Source organism: Lathyrus oleraceus, chromosome 1, assembly GCF_024323335.1.
Source record: "Lathyrus oleraceus cultivar Zhongwan6 chromosome 1, CAAS_Psat_ZW6_1.0, whole genome shotgun sequence".
Lineage (NCBI taxonomy): Eukaryota > Viridiplantae > Streptophyta > Magnoliopsida > Fabales > Fabaceae > Lathyrus > Lathyrus oleraceus.
In genome coordinates, this window is record NC_066579.1 from 205,354,111 (window position 1) to 205,373,558 (window position 19,448).

Here is a 19,448-nt window from a genome sequence, read left to right on the forward strand (position 1 = left end):
TCTTTGTTTTACGCATCGGAGCATTATAAGGACAAATTTAGATTGAGCCCATTTCACGGGCTTGAAAAGTGGATAATTATTCATATCTTCTATAATGGTCTCTTTTACTCCACAAAGATGACCTTAGATAAGGCTTATGATGGAGCCCTCATGAATAGTCCCCAAGATGTGGAATATAATTTAATTGAAGAGATGACTAAGAATCACCACTCATGGGGAAGCATGCGAGAAGTCTCCGCTAAATATACCCTAAAATCGGTGGAATCTATGAAGTTAGTGGGTTTAACCATATGAATGCAAAGGTAGATGCTCTTTACTAGAAAATTAATAGTCTGAGCATCAGTCCTTTGGAGCTTATTCCACATATCCCTGTTGCTTTTGTTTCCCCCACCACTCTCTACTATGAGATATGTGGAATAAACGGGCATGCTCCTAATGATTGTCAAATGGTTCTTGCCAGAGAATCTATCCAAGACCATGTTAATTTTGTGAACAATAATCAACAAAACAATTTGTATTCTAATACCTATATCCATGGTGGTGAGACCACCCAAATTTTTTTTATAAGAACAACTAACCTCAACAAGTTATGGGACCACCAATGTAATATCCCATATCCATGTAAATACTCTAGCTGTTGTCAGTTGAGACCAATTGAGTTCTAAATGCTCTATTTAGTATCAACTGAGACAAATAGAATAATTAGTGAACTCAAATAAGCTCAATTCTTATTCAATATGATTGACCTTTATTAATTCATTAAAGAAAGAAACCTTTTTGGTAACATTAATAAATGATAGGAGAAATATCTCTTCATAAGATATTCTCTTATATCTTTCCTTTCCAATTTTCCCCTTGTGGAAAAATATCAAGAAAATGATAATATTTCCTCAAGATATATTCCATTTCCATCAATCTTACAAACCACACATTTTTCTTGGCTAGTAAGAGTTAGAGGAGAGTAAGAGAAAAGAATAGAAAAATGTGGAGAAAAGTAGAAAGAAAAAGGGAAAGAAAAAGAGAAAAAAGGAGAAGTAGAAAGGGGAAGAAGCTTGGAATTGGAATCAAGAAGCTTGGATCATCATCTCATCTCCAATCTTTCATCATATTCATCAATCTAAGGTGGGTTCTAGATAGTTTAGCTTTTAAGTAAGAAATTTCAAGGATTGGGAAACTTAGGGTTTCAATGTTTTTGATTTAATCATGAAAGTTGACAATGATACATGTTTTACTTAAGTTCTCTTACTTTTTGCACTAATACATATCACTTGGTATGATTTTGGTGAAACAAGATGTTAAATGGAGTTTGAGTCACATATGAGTGATGGTTCTTAAAGTGGGTTTGAGTCTCATGGAGAACCTGAATTCATAATAAAATTGAATCATACAAACATGTGTGAACCGAGTCTTGCCCTAGACAAAGGTCCGGTCGGGGAACGATGCTTCGTGGCTTCTGAATAGTGATTTATTGAGTTATGTGAACTCAAGTTACATGCTTCCAGACAATGCAAATATCCCTTATATGCTTAAGTCCTTGTTCTATTGTGTAATTGGGCACAAGTAGGATGAAGCTGAATGACTTAAGTTAAGAATCAATAAGATCTCCTTGTAGAGTCGAGTGGACCCATCAGATAGGGAATCCGCCGAGATTATTATCTCACCTCATTATTATTGCTGCAGGTAGTTCTGTGCAGATGAAGGGTGAGGATAAGCTTGTATGATGATATTTCATAGGCTTTTGATGTGAAGATCTTTCGTTGTAGCTTGTGTACATATATAGATATTGTACATAGATCTTAGTTTTTGTCTAGGCATGTTTGTATAATATGTTCCATATTGTATATTATTCTTTTGGATATATATATATATATATATATATATATATATATATATATATATATATATATATATATATATATATATATATATATATATATATATATATATATATATATAACATTGTCGATAGGCACTTATGTTCAATATCAAATTACACTATATGTAATATATTTTCCAAACGTATATTATGTGTGGCTATTAAACTGAGTTTCCAAAAAGTTATGTCAACTTCTCCTAAGAAGTCTAATTTAGATATTTTAATAAAAAAAATTGTGATGACACAAACTCGTCAAAACAATGATTTTAATAATCAGAATCTCCACGCTAATGAGGTACTTAGATAGACTATCAAAATTAAAAAATTTATTAAATATAATAAAATATTGGAGACTCAGATCTCTTCAATTGTACTGTAACAAACTTCAACTTCCGTCCCTCTAGGATCATATTCGGGATAACCCGAGCAAAATCCTAAGGGACACCTAAACATTTCTAATTTTAATACAAAATAATATTTAACACTAATAACAATTTATGTATTTAAACTACCGAAGAAAAAATGAATAAATATATTTATTGTATCTCTAGAATTCAAGCAAGACCTCTTACATTTAAATAGTAAATTAATTGTATTTAACAAATGATAAGATTTATTTATTTGAAAGTTTAAAAAGAAAAATAAATATTTTTTTAGGCCTAAGACAAATAAATAACCTCCTTATCCTTGAGTCGGCTCTCCTAAATAATGCATTGGGAAATAGAAGTGTTTATTACTATCATTTTAAAATGAATGGTTTTAAAATAAATAAATGATACAAATGAACCTATATTTATATGTAGTGACATTAATTAAAAATTATTCCAAAATAATTAGTAATAGAGATGTCAATTTTTATCAGAAAATGGATAGATCCCTAGTCCTAATAACATTTTATTCTAAGGTAGTATTTTTTTTAAAGCATTTTAAGCTAAAGTGTAAATAAGAATTTACCACATAAAAATTCGCTTAATAAGAATTTACCATATAAAAATTCGGTTAATTGTTTGTATTTGATCAATATAAGCTTTACTATTGATATTTATACGCTTGGAATAACTAAGCAACTTTTTCCAAAAATCATAATTTCAAACGTGTAAGGAAATGTCTTACCTCTCCAATTTTAGGAGGCGAATTCGTAAACAACGTATTCAAAGATGGAGAAATTCAAAGAAAAAGACAAATCTGCTATCCAAATTCAATTAAATAAAACATATTTGATGCATGAGTAGAGAGTAGGTTTAATATATTCGTTTCATTACCACCAAAACCTACTTAGTAGCAACAGCAAAAACAAAGGGAAACAAACATGTAAAACATAGCCTTTTAACTTAACAACTCAGCCATTTTCAAACTTAAACTTAACCTTAAATCATAATAAAGGAGACTCCAAAACAAAATACCAATATTTGTTTCACATTTCTGTACCAATCTACTCTAAACAAAACAATTCTTTTTCAAAATTCAATCTCAACTTAAAAACATACATCATGAACATAAAAACTGAAATTTATATACAACGAGTATTATATAATCAAAACTAAAAACCATGGTAAATCTTTTAGAATCCCGTGGCTATTTCTATCAGATATCAAAGCAAAAAATATATCTTCCAGTGACAAATCATGCATCACTTATAGGAATTGGTAATGAAGTTGTTCCAACTTAAAACTATTTATTCAAGTTGAAGGACATAAAAAGTGTTTATTTCATTGTAAAAAGTCTACGAACATTGCATGCTTACATGGTGAAGACAGATTAAAAACACATTCATTCCTTAATCTGAATAGGCTCAAAACCCCTATCAATTGAGGCCTTCACCGCATCCAATATCAATTGCGTTTTCCTACTAATTGTTGGCCATTTCTTCTCAGGTTTTGATTTGTTGAATTTGATTTCTGCGACCAACCGAGAGAATTCACTTACCATAAGAGCCTCCTGAGGGAGATCGTTTTCAATGACATGCTTGCTCGGCTCTGAACCCCACCTCGTGACAAGATCATCAAAGCCTGATTCCGAAGCTGCATAAAATGATGCCTTCTTCTCTTCATAAGGGATAATAAAATCATGAACATGAAGTGTTCCTTTTGTCCCAACAGCGGTTATATCCATTGTTAAGTTAGACAAGAAAGAGCAATACAAAGTTGCTACTCTTCCATCTTCCCAAAATAAAGAAGCACCACAAGATAATATCACTCCAGCTTTATTAAGCACGGGTTCACGAGAGGCTAATACCGTTTTAGGTAATTCGTAGTTGTTAGCAAACAGAATCGCCCTAACACAGTACCATCCTTCATCGCCAAGAGAGCCAAGAGCATCGAGATCCGGTTTCACACGAATGTCATTCTCGAGAAAATCAGGATCAGCACCAAATGTAAAAATGGTGTGAATCTGTGCAACCCCAAATCAAAACTATGTATCAGGGAAGAATATGAATGCAAAGGATACAACATTTTCTATCATAAGATATAATCTTTAACAAAGATACAGAATCATAATGTCGATTGAAACATTTTTTCACAAAGAGAAAGATGGTCATAATTATTTTATTTTATGTTCAATAATGAATCAAACATTTTTCTTCACAGTGCGTGAACCTAATATTTTGTAAACAGAATTCTAAGGGAAAGTAACTAATGTGTTTTTAACAAAGACGGCAAGCACCATTTGATACAGAAATTCAAGGCACGCGACTAGGTTTCAGTGTTGGACGAACAACAGCTCAACTCAGCAACGAAGTATCAAGTAGAAGACAACTAGAAAAACACAAAGCAATACTTGTTTTTGCATCTTAAGCCAAAAGGACAAATTACTTTACATTCACCAGGAAAATTTTCACCCTTGTATATAAATCAATATAACCTTCCAACTTTACGAAATAACAAATTAGTCTTTGAAATTGATGTCCATAAATCAATTTATCCCTATGTCTCTAAATGCGTCATATATGTTCAGTTTGCAAGTTGTTAAGGAGCATGCTCAGCTGAAGCAAGTTTCCAAATATATGTTTTAAGCTTTCTGTTAATCTCTATTTTATCATTATTGATTTAATATATTAAGGAAGAACACAATTGATTGACAATTTTCAAATTCATAGACTAACTTGACCTTCATATTATTTGGGCAAACTAAATTGTCTAATCCCTACAATTTCAATGGCTAAAATGACTATTCACTCGTTTGAAAAGCTAAATAAAAGATTATGAATGACTCTTATACATAAGAAATTCACAGACATGTATATGATGTAAAACACTAAAGACAAACAAAACAAGTTTTTATATAATAACTTTTAGGGAGGACCTATTATTTTTACATATTAAGTGACTAAATGACAGAACTATCTGAACGATAAAATTAAGAATTTAGTCTAGTGCATTTTACAACAAACAATACTATTAAGTTTAGGCAAACGGCCTTCATGCATAGAATAATCACTGACCTCGACGGACCAATCTAAATCAAGATTGTTTGAAAGTATTTTAATAAATGTGTAATTTGAGTCGTCCAATCACAAATCAATGGTTGAGATTGTTTATTGAGTGCGTTTATTGCTGGCATACTACTAGGATGCTTAGGTGAAATAAAATGATGCGCCCACCTCAAAAGTGAAATAATGAGATAGAGAGATAAATCTTTAGACTAATTATATAAATTAAAATTTTTTATATATGTGCATAAAAATTATCGTAGATAAATAAAATAATCTTTAAATTATAACATTAAATAATCATTATTTCATAGCAAATTTAAAATTAAAAGACTTAATTTATTGCCTTTTACTGCCTTTCCATGACCTTAAGGCTATGCTTGGATACAGTAAAAAGGAAAGTAGCAGAACGGAGTGGAATGAAGTAGAGCGGAGCAGAACAAAAGTTACCACTCCATTGTTTGGATATTTCATGACATAACAATTTTATTATTCCGCCCAAATTGAAGGGTACAGAAAATGATGGAATGGCATGGAATACATTCCATCCGGTTCCGTTCCATTCAATTGGTTTTTAATTAATCCAAACAACGGAATTTAAGTTTATTTAAGTTTATTGCATTCCATTCCATTAATCCAAACAAACCCCTGGATTGGTGATATGGAATGGAGGGATAACTAATGAGATTTCATTATTTAGATTTACAAATAATTGATGGAATGGAACATGATGGAATTCATTTCATCTCTATTTTTTGTTTAATCCAATATGAGGAATATGTGATGAAATTAGACATTTCAAATCTATAACTTCAATTTCTTCCATTTCTGTGTGTACCTTTTCGTCAAAGAGAGAAGAAGGAAGAAGCACTAAGAACAAACAAAACACGAAAGAAGAAGAAAAACCCTGTCAACCGCTCCGCGCGACCCACGAACTCGAAGAAATCTCACGAGAGGAAAATGAAAAGCTGGAATTTGGAGCTTTTGAGTTAAATTGGGGATTTGATGTGATTTTGTTAAACTTGATAAAAAAATCAAACAGACACTAAATCACTTCTATTTTCTTAAACTATCATCAATGTCTAGTGTTGTATCAATGCCATATCCGTATATGTATCAATTGTTCCAATACATGAATATTATTGAATAACATGTTTATCAGGATAAAACATTCGCGATGTTGGTTTCGGCCCCAGCGGAGTGAATTAACAGCAAATTGTTCATAAAAATTGCATTCCGATACTGCTCGTTTTTGCTGTAAACGGACTTCTTAAATTATAATCAATCTCTGGTATCATTGAACTTGCTTAAATATACATACCGATTTAAGCTGACCAAACCGTTGCGTATCAGAGAGAAACTCTTTGATAGCAGCAGTTCTAGGATGATGCATCCACATAGTACCATCCATAAGCTGCACTCCACTGGATTCACACGCCTCAACAATCTCATCAAACTCCAAAGCACTAAGAGCCACAGGCTTCTCAAGCAACACATGCTTCCCCTTCTTAGCGGCACTCACCGCCCACCGCACATGCAAGCTAGTCGGTAACGGCATATAAACGGCGTCAACATTAGGATCGTCGAGAACCTCTTCGTATGAGGCGTACACTTTGGCCCCCTCGGGGAAACCGTTGGCTATCGCGAAGGCTTTGGCTTTTTCGAGGGAGCGGCTTCCGACGGCGTGGAGGGAAGCGTTGGGAGAGAGTGAGATGGCGCGTGAGACTTTGCGTGCGATTTCGGCGCATCCGATTACGCCGAAACGGATTGGTGGTGATTCTGTCATTTTGCGGTGGGGTTTGAGATGGAAGGAAGTTACGAAACGTTTTTTTTTTCAGCTTGAGAGGTTAAGGAATTGAGTGTGTATTGTATATTTTTAAGGGTCGCAGGAATTTGAGTGTTTATTGTATATTTGTAGGAGTTATTTAATTGGACATTTCTGTATTATTACTCGGCTCTTGGATGATAAATGGAGATGAGGATAAGTGGTGACTAGTGAGGTGTAACTTGGTCCTTTGTTGAAAAGACATGGCATGTGGCGTGAACCGTTTCGGGATGACATTTGGGTGTTTTAGGGTGAGAGTGATAGATGTGATGGAAAAAATAAAATACTCTCCCGATCTTATTTATAAAAAAAAAAAAAAAAAATTTATCTTAAACATATATAAATATAAATAATGGTGAATTAATCTAGTTATATTTAATGTTTTTATTCCAAAATTATACTTATATTAATTATTTAGTATTGTTATTGGGTGATAATTTAATTAAGAGTTGTGCTACATCTTTCATGAATTAAAGAAAATTAAATGCATTTAACATTCCTTCTTAATAAATGTGAAAATTGTTTTTTTCGTTTATAAATCAGATCGATTAGTAGCTCTTTTCACTCTTATAATGCCACGTAACTTCGAAAATTATCTTCTTGTATCTAAAGATATATTTTCGGACGCATCGAAAATCACATTAACAAAGATATTGTAAGTGAGACACATTTATTTTGATTAAAAATATATGTTTGAAAATGCATTTTTGAAAAGAATATGAAGATGTATCTCTGTAGGGTGTTAAAACAGGGCAACATTTTTCTTAATTTCATTCATTCATTCTCCTTCAATCTCCGATATATTTTCAACTAGAAGGTTGACTTTTACTTTAGTGGGAGAAGGTTTGACGTGTTTAACGGAAAAAGCAACTTAGATGGGAGACTTCAAGAGGTTCAAGTTTGGTACTTCTTCTAAGCATAATATTATGCAGTTTGCTGACGACATGGTGTTACTCGGAAAAGGCAGTTGGGAAAATTTGTGGACGTTAAAAAAGTTGTTTTACAAGGGTTCGAAATGGTATTGGGGCTAAAAGTTAATTTTTTCAAGAGCAAGTTATTCAGCGTCAATTTAGATGGAGATTTTTTGGAGGCAACCTCCCATTTTCTTGCAAATTTGAATTCATTCCCTTCAAGTTTCTCGACATTCCCGTAGGCTGTAATCCACGAAGATGCGAAACTTGGAAACTAGTGATCACTAGCTTCAAAAATAAGCTTTCCTCGTGGAAAGATCGGTGGCTCTCTATCAGAGGAAGGATGTCGTTATTGAATTCTATTTTGTTAAGCCTTATGGTGTTTTTTATGTCTTTATACAAAGCGCCTAAGAAGATCATCAAGGAGATCATTCAAATTCAAAGTAGATTTTTTTGGTTCGGTAATGAAGATATAAGATGGATCCATTGGATTAATTGGAACATCGTTTGTAAAGCTAAAGAAGATTGATGGGGTTAGGAACATTTAATGGTCCAATATCACGTTACTTTGCAAGTAGAATTGGGGGATGTTGAATAAGGAACAAGCTTTATGGAGAAATATTCTATTTTATAGATACATAAATTTACGGCTTCAAATTTTGCAAGGCTTTCGTCATAGAGGATACAAGAAAGCTTCTTCTTGGTGGAAGGATATTCAATCGATAGGAAGGAAGAATTCAGCAGTCGTGGACTGGTTCGCGTCCAAAACCGTGAGCACGGTTGGTGTGGGAAACAACATATTATTCTGGTTTTGCAGGTGGATCAGAAATGTATCTCTCAGATTGGTTTTTCCAACTTTGTTTCAAGAGGCGATCAACAAAGAGGCGAGTATTTCTTATTGTGGTCACTAGCACAACAAGTTGTGGTGTTGGGCAAATCTTGGTTCTGATTCGTTCGCAAATGTTAACGCTTCATAGTGGCATTATGAGTTGCTACTGCTCCTAAAGGATGCCATTATCACATATTTTGCTGATGAAAATTTTGTTTGGACTCCTAGCGTGGATGAGTTGTTCATGTTCAAAAGTTACCATCATGCTTTTAGCGATTAAAGTTACTGACCAGTGTGATGTTGATACGTTAGAAGTTGTTGCGAGGATTTGGAAAACAAATATTCCATCTAAAATCAAAGTATTCGCGTGGAGATTGATGTTTAATCAAATCTCGACCCATGATCAATTGGAATTAAAGGAATTGTGATAAACTCCCACGATAAGGTGTGCGTCGTTTGTTTCGAAGATGATGAACTTTGAGTCACCTGTTTTTTCGGTGCAGATTTAGTGTGAGGTGTGGGACAAGATTTTTATTTGGATGGATATGAAGTCAATGTTGTTTGATGATTGTTTTTATAGCTTCCTCTACTTCTTCTTTTCGCTACGGGGTAAAATTCGGAAAACAAAAATGTGAAGTCAAGCTTCTCTATGATGAATATATTTTGATGAAGACAAAGCTCCAAGTGACAAGAAGGAAAAGATGTTACTCAATGATAAAGCATCATGATTCAAGAAGTTAACCTATTGCATTTCAAGAAGGTATAATAAGAATATTTACCTTCACTAAAGTCTTAGATGCTCAAGTATTCAAACAATTATTGCATAACCTTTCATTCTGCATGGAAAATGTCTTAGGCTTAAAGTTTTCATTTTTCAACTAGGCAAATCGATTTACCTCTTAGGGAAATTGATTTACCACTGAAGCCTATACATTTCCAAATGCAAAGAATTGTTTTTTCAACTGGGTAAATTGATTTACCTCTTAGAGAAATTGATTTACCACTGAAGCCTTTCATTTCTAAAAGCAAAGAGTTAATTTTTTCAACTAGGTCAATCGATTTACCTCTTAGGGAAATCGATTTCCTACTATAAGTTTTTGAAAAAAATTTAAACGTTGCCACAGGGAAATCGATTTACCCAATATGTAAATTGACATACCACTGTGCGTTTTTGAAAAATCAGTAGCTTTACTAACACCTCTTCTTGCACCACTTCATGGAATCATTTCATTTCAACTTGAAAATTGTTCATGATATTTTTTCAAGCCATTATCATGATTCATTATAGGTGTTATGCATATATAAATACACGATCTTTCAAATTCAAATTTCACCTCTTCCAATCAAAACTCTTAGAATTTTCGGAATTCACATTTCTTATTATCAACTTTTATTCAAGATATTTTCTGCATATTTTTGTTAGAACAAGATTTTGGTTCTGCAATATATCTCTAAGTTTTTATGATAACAAAGAATGAAACAGTTTGGTATCCTAAAAAAATTCTCTAAGTGTGCAGGTTTCTAAGGAAAAATGAATGTGATAAAAACATATATGACAACTAACAAAGTCTAGAACAACTGATCTAGAAATGAAGAAACCATATCTGACTCTGAACAAGAACTCTTCTGAAAGAATTACATACAGAAGTTGCCGTTGAAGTTTACATTTGAACACTTTGAAGACTTCACATCTGAAGACTCTGAAAACTTTACATCTGAAGACTCTAAAGAATTTACATCTGAAGACTCTAAAGACTCTACACCTGAAGACTCTGATGCCAACATCAGAAGACACTTTAATTTAAGACCAGTCAAGTTGACACTGAAGACTACTCAACAAACAACTATCTGAAGAATACAAGTTTTGCTCAAAGACTCTAAATTCCGCTCACTCAGATTCACGCTCAACAAATCATCTGACTCATCAAAACCAGAAACTTAATCAATAAGTATTCTAAGTATGGTACAAATCTATATAAGGACAGTATAGATTATACTCCAAGACTGTTATGGAAAGGATAAGAAAATTAATGTCATTAAGTCCCGTAATTCGCAAAATATTTCCATTAATTTTGTCTCTAACGGTATCATGTCCAAGCTCTATATAAAGGTCTTATCATCATCATACTAAAAAATGAAGCAATTACACATGAATTCAACAATACACTTCAATCTACATATTCAATACCTTTTATTGTAAAGTTTAGTAATCACACAGAAGTTGTTGCTCATAGTGTGATCATTGATCATTGTTCTTAATCGTGTTCATATTGCTTATCTAGAAGCACTAACAAACACTTGTATTTCTTTATAGTTATTGATTTTCCTCAAGTGACTTGTGAAGTCTGTAGACTTGAGAGGGCTAAGAGATTGGTGAACTCTTAGACATTGTTGTAATCTTTTGAGATTATTGGATTAAGTCCTTGTTGAAGGCGAAATCACCTTGGTTGGGTGGAGTAATTAGCTTTGATTTTCAAGCGAACTAGGATAAATTTCTTGTGTTGTTTACATTTACTTTCGAGTGTATGGTGTTACAAAAGTTCTTAATTATTGTGAAAAACAATTCAAACCCCCTTTCTTGTTTTTCTCCACCTTCAATTGGTATTAGAGCTTCGGCTCTTTATTGATTTTTGAATCAAATACTTAACCGTGTAGAGAGATTCAACATGAGAAAAATATCATGGCCAACACAAATGAAAGAGATAGCTATAATGTTAAACCTCCAGTTTTTTATGGAGAAAAAATTGACTACTGGAAGGACAGAATTAAAAGTTTTTTTCCGGGCTACAACGCTGATCTATGGGGAATTGTTACAAATGGTTATGAACCACCCATCTCTGCCCTTGGTATCGTTATTCCAAGAAGTAGAATGAGTGATGACCAGAAGTGTGATTTTTCAAGAATCACCATAAAGCCATAACTATTCTGTTGAATGTTATCTCCTACAATAAGTACGAGAAGATCACCAACCGGGAAACAACTAAAGAAATCCTTGATCCACGAAGGCAATAATCAAGTCAAAGAGACTAAGGCTCTGACCTTAATCCAAAAGTATGAAGCCTTCAGAATGGAAGATGATGAAGTTATTGAGGTAATGTTCTAGATTCCAAACCTTAGTTGAAGGACTCAAGTTTCTGGACAATGGATACACTACAAAAGATCATGTCAAGAAGATAATCATAAGTCTTCCTAAGAAGTGGAAACCAATGGTTACTGCTCTGAAGTTATCCAAAGATCTGAAAAACATAAGCCTTGAAGAACTTATCAGCTCCCTCAGGAGTCATGAGATAAAGCTAGAGGAAGATAAACCTTAGAAGAAAATAAAATTAGTAGCTCTAAAGTCTAGATCAAAAAGAAGAAATCCAGAAAGGAACAAAGCCTTTCAAGCTAAAGAAAAAGACGACAATGACTCTGAGAATAAATATTATGATGATGAAAAGGAGTTATCTCTTTTATCCATAAGAATCAAACGACTCTGGAGAAAAAGAAATAACAACTTCGGAAGGCCCGGACAAAAGGGATATCATCCAGAGTCAACCTCCAGAGGCAGACCCAACAAAGAAGTGACCTGCTACGAATGCAAATAACCTGGACATTACAGAAATGAATGTCCAAAGCTCAAGAAAGACAACTCCAGAAAGGAAGGTTTCAAGAAAAACTCCTTCAAAGCAAAGAAGAATGGACTCATGGCAATATGGGATGACTCTAAATCTGAAGCTTCAGAATCTGATTCTGAAGAGTAGCAAGCAAACATTGCACTCATGGACACTACCTCTGGAAGTTCATATGAAAGAGAGTCTAACTCTAAAGAGATATTTTATGCAGCAGAGTTAAAACACCAATCATGGTACCTGGACTCTGGATGCTCGTGACACATGACGGGAAGAAAACATATATTCCAAATTCTGGAACTTAAAGATGCTGGCTTTGTAGAATTTAGAGCAAATCAGAAAGGAAGAATTAGAGAATTTGGAACGGTTGGTAATGGATATTTTCCCTACATTTCTGATATCCTTTATGTTGAGGGATTAATGCATAACTTGTTATCCATAAGTCAATTAAGTGATAACGATTATGATATAATCTTTAATCAAAAAACGTGCAAAGTTGTTAAACAGAAAAATGGCACAGTGCTTTTCACTGGAAAGAGGAAGAACAACATTTACAAAATTAAGCTTTCGGATTTAAAAGATCAAAATGTAAAATGTTTATTGTCTGTAAATGAAGAGCAATGGGTGTGCAAAAATCATTCCAAGGATTTCAAAGTCATACATGTCAAATTTGAATCAAACTTACACACACAACAATATCGATGAATAACATGAAGGGTTACTTTCACTCATCCAAGCAGTTAAATCAACAACAACTCAAATCATGCGGTTATCACAACAAGTACCAAATTATGTGAAAAATGAGAATCAAGAGGTCTTTCAAAGGTTGTAATGTGGCTTAGGTTACAAGAAAGGGTAAGATTAAAGGAATTCAACCAAATTGCTTATCCTAAGGGAGCATTCCCAAAGATTCAACTCTACACAATTTCCTTTTTCTTGGTCCCTATCTTTTTCTTTTTCTTTTTCTTTTTAAATCCACACAACCATGAGCATTTACTTTGCTTTTCTTTTTCTAATTTTTTTTTTTTATGCTCTATGGTTTCAAGGGTGATTTCTTTTTCTTATTTCTTTTCATATTCTTACCCTTTCATAGAAACTCACTTTTCCAAGTTTCTAATCAACTTTTCACTTTACTCTCCCCAACTTTAGATTCCAAAACCAAATTTATTCAATAATGCTCCCTACTTAAACATAAGCAAAAGGCAATATTTTTGCAAACAACTCGGTTTAAGGTTTCAACTGATACGAAAGAAATTAGGATTCATTTATTCCACAATTTTCAATTGATTTTACAATGATCAATCAAATGAATCCTAAAATAAGCTCAAAGGGGGTTAACTAAGGATTACTCCTCACAAGGTTAGTTGATTTAAGCTTTTTGGTCAAGTGGTTTTTCTCACAAACAATGCCTCTATCATTTTCAAAAACTTCACACAACATTAGATTGATGCATGATTTAGCATGATAAGAATGAGTCAAAATAATGCTCGGTTTCCCGCTTTTATAGTGCACAATGGAAAGCTTCCTCACAAATGGTTAAGTCCTATTTTGATTCACACTGACATATACTTCAATGAAATTATGAACTGAAATTTGCACACACCATTAAACTACTCATGTTAAGTCTAGAAAGCGATAAAGTGTACCTTGGAATGCCGACACTAATTCTTATCATCACCACTCGAAGTATCCTATGCTTCTTTCTTTGCGAACAATTCTTGGTTGCTTTAGGCTTGACTTAAGCGTAAGAACGATTAAATAGAACTGTTGGTAAACCAATTTGATTAAAAACACACTTAAATTTCAAAAAGTACTCATGCAATTATAAAAATACTAAAGAAAAATTAAAGTGCTAAGATAAGGTCATGGTGAACTAGAGCCACCAAAAAGTACATTACAAAATTCCCAAAAACAAAAACAGAATTAGTAAAAAGAAACTCAAACAAACAATACTCTCAAAACTCCACAAATTCAATCCTCCTCCTCTTCATCACCACCTACACTTCCGAGAACATCTTCCATCTCCTCATTTGGGTCAGCACTACCTCCTGCACCCCCCATAAAATTTGGCCTGCCCACAGGCCAATTAGCATAAGCTGCATAATCAGCTTGCGATGGAAAAGTTCGGGCCTCTGGTGCCAGAAACGTGTTCTGGAACTGCTGCTGCATGGCATCAAAAAGAAATGATTGAGACCTCCTGGAGGCCTCAAAGTTCTCACAGCAGTAGTTGGCAAAAGCCATCTGATCAAAACCTGGGGTACTTTGAGGTTGAGGTTGAGATCGGGATCTGGATCGGGCTCGAGAGGAAGAAGTACCAGATGCATCAGTCTTTTCATTCGGGTTTTGCAGAAACCTGTTCAAATAAGCGTCACTGATTACACTTGTGATCGAGAAGTGTACTTCCTCAGGGATGAGAACATTGGCCCTACGGCACAGTCCCATGATAAGACCTGGATAAGCTAGCACACCAGCTTTGCCCCCGAAATTGGTTCCGCTTAACACAATCTTTCTCAATTCTCCTGCAATGAGGGCTGCGACATCCACCGTCTTCCCGATCATGATGCAGTACAATAGACACCCGACATCCATAGGAATTGTGGTGGTGTGGCTTCTTGGTCTGATATTAGTCAACAGTAGCACCAAAAAATCCCTTGCTTCCAAATTGAAATTTTCCCTCTTCCATCATTTCGGATGCCCTTGATCATTCACTTCATAAGATTTTCCACTGAGACAAAGGGTGGCATTGACCGCTTCCAGATTCCACCTGTTGGCTACTTCCATGATACTGTAATCACAACTCTCCCCCTCTCCAAGAGTTAAGGGATGACCTAGATAAGAATTAATGTCATCCCTTCCAAATGAAACAATCTTCCCCCTTACCCTGGACCGGTAAATGAAAGTCGTACCCTCCTCGCGATGCATCGCATTCGCATAAAATTCTCGGACAAGGTCGTAGTTGATTGCGGCTTCCGGCTCGCATAACTTCATCCATTTTCGTTGCTCAAAAGCCTCAACCACTCTGTGATATACCCCAGTTGGAGCCAGGCGGATAAACCTTTCAGGTAAAATGGTTCTCTTGACAAGGCTTTCAAATCTTGCTTCGTGTTCCTCACTGATGAACCTTCGGATAGTACGGGCCTGAGGAGGTGCCATGGTCTTAGTTCTCTTAGACATCTGCAATCAACACCAGAACAACCACAGAACACACATGAACAGCATTAGCCAATAAGTAACAAAAAGAAAATGTTGCTAGAATTCACAGTTCGCGGCGCGAAGGGTAGTTCGCGGCGCGAACTCTGCGAATTCAGGAAATCCCCAAAGCTTCCTAGGGTTCCACCAATGAGGGATTAAACTACTCCCAACCAGCCAAATTGCTCAACCCTACACTAATCCTATTCTAATTCAAGCATGCAAAGTGATATCAAGCAGTATTCAACAAAGAAATTCGATTTCTAACCAACCCTGACTGAAAAACCCAAAAAGGGATTGGAAAAGAGAAATTTAAACATACATACCTTATGAATCGCTAGAGCTTGCTAAAAAATGAAGATTTGACAAGGGATAATGAAGGATTTTAAGATTTGGTGGGGTTTTGAGATTGGGGAGAAAGCGCGGCAAAATGATTTGAAATGAGGAAGGTTTAAAATGAAGAAGAATTGACCTAAACAGTATTTAAATGAGTTCTGTCACGCAAAGTTCGCGGCGCGAACAGGGGGTCGCGGCGCGAACAGCAGAAAACAGAACCAATTAAAATTTTTTCACTCAGGTCGCGGCGCGAACAGGAAGTCGCGACGCGAACTGCAAAAAACAGAACCCACTCAAATTTATTCATTCAGTTCGCGGCGCGAACAGGAGGTCGCGGCGCGAACAGGAGGTCGCGGCGCGAACTGCAAAAAACAGAACCCACTCAAATTTATTCATTCAGTTCGCGGCGTGAACAGGAGGTCGCGGCGCGAACTGCCAAAAACAGAACTTCAAATTTTTAAAACTTTAACAGAGCTAAAAATCACAAAACAGAGAAATTTAAAATGCACACTAACAACGTTGGGTTGCCTCCCAACCAGCGCTTTGTTTAACGTCATTAAGAGCTCGACGGTACCTCAATTAGCTTGATCCAGATAAGGAAAGGACACACACATCACGATTTATGTCACCGCTATGATAGACTTTCAGTCTTTGACCATTGACAGTCCAGCTTTCTTGCGACTTTGGGTCCTCTATCACAATGGCTCCATAATTCCGTACTTCCTTGACAACAAATGGTCCTGACCATTTAGACTTCAATTTACCCGGAAACAACTTCAACCTTGAGTTAAAAAGCAATACCATCTGTCCAACATGAAATTCTTTATGGCGGACCTTCCCATCATGGTATGCTTTTGTCTTCTCCTTGTACAGCTTATTAGAATGGTATGCATCGTTCCTTAGTTCCTCTAACTCATGGAGTTGACCTTTCCTTCTCTCTCCAGCTAGAGTGGAGTCGAAGTTCAAGAACTTAAGAGCCCATAATGCTCTATGCTCCATTTCAACTGGAAGATGACAAGTCTTCCCATACACCAGTTGAAACGGAGTCAGCCCAATAGGTGCTTTGTAAGCAGTGCGATACGCCCACAAAGCCTCATCAAGTTTTAAGGACCAATCCTTTCTTGAGTTCGAAACTGTTTTCTCAAGGATCCGTTTAATTTCCCGGTTTGAAACCTCAGTTTGACCGTTCGCTTGTGGGTGGTAGGGAGTGGTCACCTTATGCTTTACACCATAATGTTGCAGAACTTTTTCTAAGGGTGTATTGCAGAAGTGTGAGCCTCCATCACTCACCAACACTCGAGGCACACCAAACCGTGAGAATATGTTCTTCTTTAAAAATTTGATCACAGTTTTGGCATCGGCCTTGGGTGAGGCAATTGCTTCCACCCACTTCGAAACATAATCGACAGCTACTAAGATGTACTCATTTGAGAAAGAAGAGGGGAATGGGCCAACGAAATCAATACCCCAACAATCAAAAACTTCTACTTCTAGTATGTTGGTTAGAGGAATTTCATCCCGTTTTCCTATTCCACCACTCCGTTGGCATGCATCACAACTCTTAGCATGTTCGTGCGCATCTTTGAATAAAGATGGCCAATAAAAACCCGATTGGAGTACTTTAGTGGCTGTTCTCAAACCACTATAGTGACCTCCATACGGAGAGTTATGACAGTGCCACAGAATGTCTCTTGACTCCTCAATTGTTACACACCTTCTCAAAATATTGTCTGCTCCTACTTTAAAAAGATAAGGGTCATCCCAGACATAATATTTTGCATCAGCTAAGAATTTCCTTCTTTGATTGCAAGTGAGGTCTTCCGGTGTTAAACCAGTTGCTTTGTAGTTAGCAAAATCAGCAAACCAAGGCCTCACTTGAATCGCATAGAGTTTTTCATCTGGGAATTCTTCTCTCACCTCTTCTTCTTTGTTTGTAATTTCTACATTGACCAATCGAGACAAATGATCTGCTACCAAGTTCTCGGAACCTTTTTTATCCCGAATCTCTAGATCAAACTCTTGTAATAAAAGGATCCAACGAATAAGCCTTTGTTTTGAATCCGGCTTGGTAAGCAGATATTTTATTGCAGAGTGGTCAGTGTAGATTACAACTCTTGAACCAATCAAATAAGCTCTAAATTTTTCCAGTGCATATACTATGGCTAGCAATTCTTTTTCAGTTGTTGCATAATTAGCTTGCGCATCATTCAACACCTTACTAGCATAGTGTATGGCATGGAAAACTTTATCGCTTCTTTGTCCTAACACCGCACCCACTGCATAATCGCTAGCATCACACATGAGTTCAAAATCAAGGTTCCAGTTTGGTGCTACGATTATTGGTGCGGTGATCAACTTTCCTTTCAAATCTAAGAAAGCTTTAAGACATGACTCATCAAAAAGAAAAGGCGTACCTTTGTTGAGCAAATTACTCAATGGCTTTGCGATCTTTGAGAAGTCTTGTATGAATCTCCGGTAGAAACCGGCATGTCCTAGAAAGCTTCTTATTCCTTTAATATTTGTTGGAGGTGGCAGTTTTTCAATAACCTCCACCTTGGCCTTGTCCACCTCTAGCCCTTCAGAAGAAATCTTGTGACCAAGTACTATACCCTCAGTGACCATAAAATTGCATTTTTCCCAGTTGAGCACTAGGTTGGTCTCCACGCATCTCCCCAGAACTACATCAAGGTGCTTTAAGCACATTTCAAAAGATGATCCATAAACAGAAAAATCGTCCATGAACACCTCAATGCATTCTTCTATCAAGTCTGAAAAGATAGCTTGCATACACCGTTGAAATGTGGCCGGTGCGTTACATAATCCAAAAGGCATTCTTCGGTAAGCAAAGATGCCAAAAGGACATGTAAAAGCTGTTTTCTCATGGTCTGTCGGATTTACTGAAATTTGATTATACCCCGAATATCCGTCCAAGAAACAGTAGAAATTTTTGCCGGCGAGCCGCTCCAACATTTGGTCCATGAAAGGTAGTGGGAAATGATCTTTCCTTGTGGCTTGGTTCAACCTTCTATAGTCGATGCACATCCTCCACCCTGTCACTGTTCTCGTCGGAATCAACTCATTTTTATCGTTTTTAATCACCGTCATTCCGCCTTTCTTGGGGACCACTTGTACCGGACTCACCCATGCACTATCAGATATGGGATAAATCATTCCGGCTTCTAAAAGTTTGACAACTTCTTTCCGAACCACCTCTTTCATTGATGGATTCAAACGCCTCTGAGGTTGCGCAACCGGTTTGAAATTTTCCTCCATCATTATCTTGTGCATGCAATATGCTGGACTAATACCCTTCAAATCGGATAAAACCCACCCTATCGCACCTTGGTTCTTTTTCAATACTTGAATCAACTTATCTTCCTCTAGCGTGGACAATGTGTTGCTTATAATCACTGGTTTGGTACACTCATCTCCAAGAAACAC

General features: G+C 35.8%; 1 protein-coding gene across 1 annotated transcript; it reads right to left on the minus strand.

Moving 5' to 3' along the window:
* Positions 1-3,531: 3,531 nt before the first annotated feature.
* Positions 3,532-7,344, minus strand: LOC127127786 (uncharacterized oxidoreductase At4g09670). Its single transcript, XM_051057070.1, has 2 exons — positions 6,628-7,344; positions 3,532-4,267 (listed from the first exon to the last, which is right to left on the minus strand). The coding sequence occupies exons 1-2, from the start codon at positions 7,090-7,092 to the stop codon at positions 3,647-3,649; spliced, it is 1,086 nt and encodes a 361-aa protein (XP_050913027.1). The 5' UTR covers positions 7,093-7,344; the 3' UTR covers positions 3,532-3,646.
* Positions 7,345-19,448: the final 12,104 nt, after the last annotated feature.

Coding starts and splice junctions, on each gene's coding strand:
- LOC127127786 (XM_051057070.1), bottom strand. CDS start 7,092: ATGACAGAATCACCACCAATCCGTTTCGGCGTAATCGGATGCGCCGAA. Junction 4,268..6,627: donor GGTTTGGTCAGCTTAAATCG/GTATGTATATTT, acceptor GGGGTTGCACAG/ATTCACACCATTTTTACATT.